Source organism: Eimeria mitis, genomic scaffold, assembly GCF_000499745.2.
Source record: "Eimeria mitis Houghton genomic scaffold, Emh_scaff2501, whole genome shotgun sequence".
Classification (NCBI taxonomy): domain Eukaryota; phylum Apicomplexa; class Conoidasida; order Eucoccidiorida; family Eimeriidae; genus Eimeria; species Eimeria mitis.
Window position 1 is genome coordinate 556 of NW_013570842.1, and position 6,024 is coordinate 6,579.

The 6,024-nt window shown below is 40.8% G+C and overlaps 1 protein-coding gene across 1 annotated transcript; it reads left to right on the forward strand.

Moving 5' to 3' along the window:
* Window positions 1-2,235: 2,235 nt before the first annotated feature.
* Window positions 2,236-3,671, forward strand: EMH_0054760 (p23 co-chaperone, putative; the record flags this gene model as incomplete). Its single annotated transcript, XM_013497157.1, has 3 exons — window positions 2,236-2,333; window positions 2,780-2,966; window positions 3,216-3,671. 3 exons carry the CDS (start codon window positions 2,236-2,238, stop codon window positions 3,669-3,671), a joined length of 741 nt encoding a protein of 246 aa, XP_013352611.1.
* Window positions 3,672-6,024: the final 2,353 nt, after the last annotated feature.

Consider the following 6,024-nt stretch of genomic DNA (forward strand, 5'->3'; position numbering starts at 1 on the left):
CGTTTTCTGCTTAGAACTGATACTTGGAGGCTGTCAACCTAAACCCTAAACCCTAAACCCTAAACCCTAAACCCTAAACCCTAGGATGTGTAAAGGGTTTTAGTGTAGTAAGGGGAATATAGAGTGGATCGTAAACCCTAATTTATAAACCCTAAATACTAGTTAACTCGATACCATAATTCATCATAAACCCTAAACCCTAAACCCTAAACCCTAAACCCTAGACGATCCTAAACACTAAACCCTACCAAGTGATACTAGACTCTTAACATGAAACCCTAAACCCTAATTTATTCTACAGCCTAAACCCTAAATATAAACAAACAATAAACACTATACCCTGATAAATCTAAACCCTAAACCCTAAACCCTAAACCCTAAACCCTGATTTGGGTTAGGATGATAGTAAATATTTGTGTTTGTTTTTTTTGTTTTCCTTGTTGTTAGTTGTTACAACCCCCAAACGGGGTGTACATACACCCCAGAGCTTGCTGCTTGAGCAGCAGCAGCAGCAGCAACAGCAGCAGCAGCAATTGCTGCTGCTGCTGCTGCTGCAGCAGAAATGCAGCAGAGACATTTGAGGTGTACAGACAGCTGATGCAGTTGAAACTGTTGTTTTTCTCCTTTATACAAACGGAGATATAAATGTATAAACAAATTAATAAATAAATAAATAAATAAATAAATAAATAAATAAATAAATAAATACAAAAACAAATAAAGCAATTAAGAAAGATAAATTAAACAAAAACAGAAAACACAAACAAAGTGCAGCAAATGAAGTCATCGATCAGCAGCAGTTAGAGCAGCAGCAGCAGCAGCAGCAGCAGAAGTAACAGCAACATCAGCAGGAATAGTAGCAGCAACAGCAGCAGGAACTGTAGCAGCAGCAGCAGCAGCAGCAGCAGCAAGTTTACTGCAGCAGGGAAGATGCGTGCGTCTCTGTTTATGTATGCTGAGGTGTACATCCATGTATGATAGAAAAACAAGAAAACATGCACGAGTTGCTGCTCTGCAGCAGCAGCAGCAGCAGCAGCAGCAGCAGCAGCAGCGGCAGCAAGCTCAGCAGCAGCAACCGCTGCTGCAGCAGCAGCAGCAGCTTCAAATGCAGCAGCAGCACACACTCTCTCACAGGAGCTCCAGCTGCTGCGTCTCCGAGAGCTGGCAGCAAAAAAAAACAATTTTTTAAATAACAACACAGATGCAGCAGCTAAGGCTTACTGCGGCAGCAGCAGCAGCAGCAGCAGCAACAGCAGCAGCAGCAGTAGCAGCAGCAGCAGCAATAAGCATCGATAGAAGGATATGAAGATTGGCTTGAATTGCAGCAAGTAATATAAAAATAAATATTTTATATTTATATTATAATATAATATATTTATTATTTTTTATTTCTTTTTTGTATTCTTTTTCTTTTTCTATAGAGACAAGAGGTGCTGGGGTGTATATGCAGCAGCAGCAGCAGGCGGGTGGTTTTGTTGCAGCATTGGTGGCTGTGTTTAGCCTTCTTTGTTGTTTTATTTTATTTAATTTAATTAATTAATATTTAATTTATTTAAAAATAATATTTTTGTTTTTTTTTTGTTTTTTTTTCTGCTGCTGCGTCGGTGCATCATCGGCGTGTTTCTAAGCCCCACTGCGGTGCCGCCACTGCAGGGAGCGCAGAGAGAGAAAAAAAAAAGAATAATTTGTTTATTATTTATTATTTATTATATTTTAAAACAAAAATAAATATAAAATTCAATTAAAAACAAACAAATACATATATTTTGAGCTGTATAGACACCTGGTACTTATAATATAGCCCCATACAAGGGTCCCCCCGTTGCTGCTGCTGCTGCTGCTGCTGCTGCTGCTGCTGCTGCTGCTGCTGCTGCTGCTGGCCCCGCAGCAACACTTGTGTGGGTGCGTCTTTCTCTGTTGTCTTCTGTATTGAGGAGAGGTTTTGTTGTTTGTTTTCTTTTCTTTGTTTTGCAACAGCAGCAGAATAACAAACACCTGAAGCTCTGAAAATGGCGTAAGCAGACACAAGAAGAACAGCAGCAGCAGTTGCAGCAGCAGCAGCAGCAGCAGCAGCAGCAGCAGCAGCAGCAGCGGCAGCAGCAAAGGCAGAAAAATACAACAACAAATACAGCTGTAGCAGCAGCAACACCAACAATATATTTTATACTGCAGCAACATAAACAAAGAAATTTTATTATTTAATAAAGAGATTCTACTTAGTTTATAACAACACAGATGCTCGGGTGTATAGGCACCTCGGCGTCAGTAGCCCCCCACTTCTTCTGTTTTGTCTCTCTGTTGCATGCTGGCTTCCATTGTCTCTATTTTGGGGTGTATGTACACCTGGGGTGCTGTATACCTGCACTGAGAGTGTTGCACCAGCAGCAGCAACAGCAGCAGCAGCAGCAGCAGCGGCAGCGGTAGCAGCAGATGCTGCTGCTGTTGTTGCTGTTGCTGTTGCTGCTGCTGCTGAGAACAAACAGGAGCTGCTGCTGCTGCTGCTGCTCCTCGCAGCTGCTGGGGCTGCTGCTGCATGCATGCATGCATGCGATGAGATCGAGGCGTTGCTGTGCTGCAGCAGAAGCTTTGCTGCTGCTGCTGTTTTTTCTAGAACATGCATGCATGCATGCATGCATTAACAGAAAAAGATTATATATATATTTATATTTCTACGTGTGTAATTTTATTGAGTTTCTACACCTGCTACTCTCAGTTTCTGCTTCTGTTTGTTGTATTTTTTTTTTTTTTTTTTTTTTTTTTTTTTTTTTTTTTGTTGCAGGAAGGAGGCGTGCACCCCCGAGTGTTTGTGGGCTGAGAGAAAGCCGTTTGTGTTTCTTACGGTTCAGGTGACCTCACCTGAGGACCTGAAGGTAGACCTGAAAGAAGAAAGTTTAGACTTTGCATGCAAAAAAGGAGATAAAGCTTACTCTTTTCACATTGATTTTCCAGAGCCTATTAACGTTGAGGTCAGTACAATATATTCAGCTGTATGTACACCGCAACAACGATCATAACAATACCTTATGCAGCTATATACACGAGAAAAAAAAAATAGAATACATGTTATATACTGGCTTGGATAGAGTTTAGGGGGCTGCAGCAGCAACAGCAACATATTAGCTGTAGCAGACAGCCGTAGATAAAACGAGTGTATTGTATTGCTGCTGTTGCTGCTGCTGTTGCTGCTGCTGCTGCTGCTGCTGTTGCTGCTGCAGGAGAGCAAGTACAGCACGCAGCGTAACGTGCAATTCAAGTTGGTGAAGAAAGAGGCAAAGAGGTGGCACCGGGTGTCTACAGCTGACAAAAAGAAGTTGCATTGGTTGAAATGTGATTGGAATAAGTGGGTAGATTCAGATGAAGAAGAAAACAGCAACATGGATATGGGGGACTTCGATATGGACTCCATGGGCTTCGGCGGCATGGGTGGTATGGGGGGTATGGGGGGGATGGGGGGGCTAGACCTTAGCTCTCTTGGTGGTTCTGGTGGTTTAGGAGAAATGGGAGATTTAGGAGATTCAGATGATGAAGATGATCTCAAAGATCTTGATGCTCCTATACCAGAAGACGAAGCAGATGCAGCTGGCGCCGCTGCCGCTACTCCGGCTACTGAAGAGGGAGAGAAAAGGGGAGAGGAAACAGAAACAAAACCGCCAGCTACGGCGGAATCATGAATATATTCAGAAACCTAGTGAAAAATGCTGTCGATTCATGGTCGAATATCGATCAAAAACAAAGAAATTACAACAAAAAATACGGCTTTCTTGATGCCGTTTATGGGGGGGTGGATGTGCATGGATTGAGGTGTACATACACCGCAGCTTTTAGGGGGTGGGCCACGTGCGCCCGCTGCCTTGTTGTTGCTTTATTCTTTGCGGTTTTTGCTGCTATAAAAGCAGAAAAAAACGGCTTGGAATTGTTGCGTTGTTTGCCTTTATCAGCTGCAGCATCTGGGGGGGGAAAGAGGTATATAAATATGTTTATAGATGCAGCGGCGTGAGGCCAGTTGAATGTCTGCCGGTGGGCGACAGGCAGGCGGGGAGAGAACCCTCAAACAAAAACCTTTTCTTTAGAATTCTTTATTACTATTGTTACTATTGCTATAGTTTTCTTTGCCACTATTATTATTTAGTATTAGTACCCTCACTACTTTTTTTTTTTTNTTTTTTTTTTTTGGCTTTGCCTGAGGGTCTTGCTGTACAACTTGAATTCCTTCGGTTGCATGCTAATTTGTTTTTTTTTCTAGAACCTTATTGATTGAGGTGTACTGCATGCAGACAAGTATATAAAGCCCCGCTTAGTAGCGGTATTTTTTGGCTTATTTGTTGTTTAGCTCTGTTTCTCTCCTTCTCCTCTCCTGGTGCTGTTGTTTTGTGTATACACTGGTGGCTGCATGCATTTTCACTTTAGTTTATTCTGTTTTATGCAGCTATTTGAGTGAGAAAAACCTCAACAAGTAGAAAGCCACTGCACTGTACACCTCTCTGCAACAAACAAACTGAATTCCCTTGTGCTTCTGAAGATACATATAAAGAGGAAGATATATTTGTCAGTTTTATTTTGCATGTATCTTTTATTTTCTGCTGTGTACTGACAGTTCTAATTAAAAAAAATATAATTAAAAAATATATGTATTCTTGGGGATAGCTGCATGCATCTCCTGTAGCAGTGTATATATTGAATTCATAGAGATGTAACGGGCGGCGGGATTTGGTGATTGAGGAGCTGCAGTGCATTCTGTAGCAAATTAGTTGAATATATTTTTGCGTTTATTATATTATTTCATTTTATTAAACTTTAAAAATATTAAAAAGTAGTATATATATGTGTACAGCCTTCAGGAAGATCACGCTGACAGCGGTTCTATCTTTTTTCGTTTTTCTCGGCTCTAACGATGAATATATTACTATATTTTCACTTAACTTTGATAGTAAATGTTTTTCTAAATTTAATAGAAAATAATTTCATTGAATTTCACACGGAAGACTGCTCTGTTCAGGTTTCAGTTCAACTTGCACGGATTGAGTTACTGGGTGAGAGGGATGCGGGCGATCTCTGGAGGAAATAAAAAACTTTTTTTTTCTATTTATTTTATTGAAGAGTTTTAAAACATTTAAATGCAGAATTTGTATTTATTTCAGTGCCGTTTCAGCAAATAGGAAAGCTGTGTGCAGCGCGACGAGCAGTTGAACGGCGAAACCCGCTACCTGAAATATCGTTGAGCATACACTATTTGTAACTATATTCAGGAAACTCAATTTATTTTAAATTTAAATTCAATAAAATTCACAAATTTAGTGAAGTTTCCACAAAGAAAGCGCTAATTAAACGACTGTTTCCCTGAGCAATCAACGCACAAGTCGGCGCGGCGGCGATCACCTCGCGGGCAGACGGAAAGTTGTATTTTTTTTTCAACATAAGGGATAAAAATTGTTTGAAAAAGTATTTTTTTATTTAAATTTCACGAAAAAATAATTTTTTCAGATTTTTTTTTGCAAAAGTTCAAGTGTGCCGTCGTCACACGAAGTGAAAGCTGATCACTTACCCAGCCGTCTCGCCATGAGCTGCTGGTGTGTTCTGGTGCATACCGAAGGAAAAAAAAGAGTATTTTTGGGGGAAATATGTGTAGAAAGGTTTAATAAGTTTGTATATATGAAGAAGAGGAGAGATGACGGAGCGAAGAACGATAGAAAGCGGTATCTTTCTACCTGTTTCCTCCGCGACGAGACGAAGCGCGGTGGTGTGTTGCAGCGCGCGCAGAAACCTATGTCAGGTGAACTCTCCTCTTTTTCCCCTCATGATGAGTTGTATTGGATTGATTTGTGTTCTAGAAGGGTTTGTTGTGTAGGAAGCACAACAGATTCTCTTCTCTTCTCTTCTTCTTTATCTGTTTCCCTTTCTTTTCTTTTTTAATATACTATACCATTGATTGAAATTTGGTGGGTTTCCCCCCCCCCTTTTTTCAAGTATTTGTGTGCCAAAGATGAGAACCGCCGCCGCTATTGCCGCAGCAATTGCCCTTTGTGC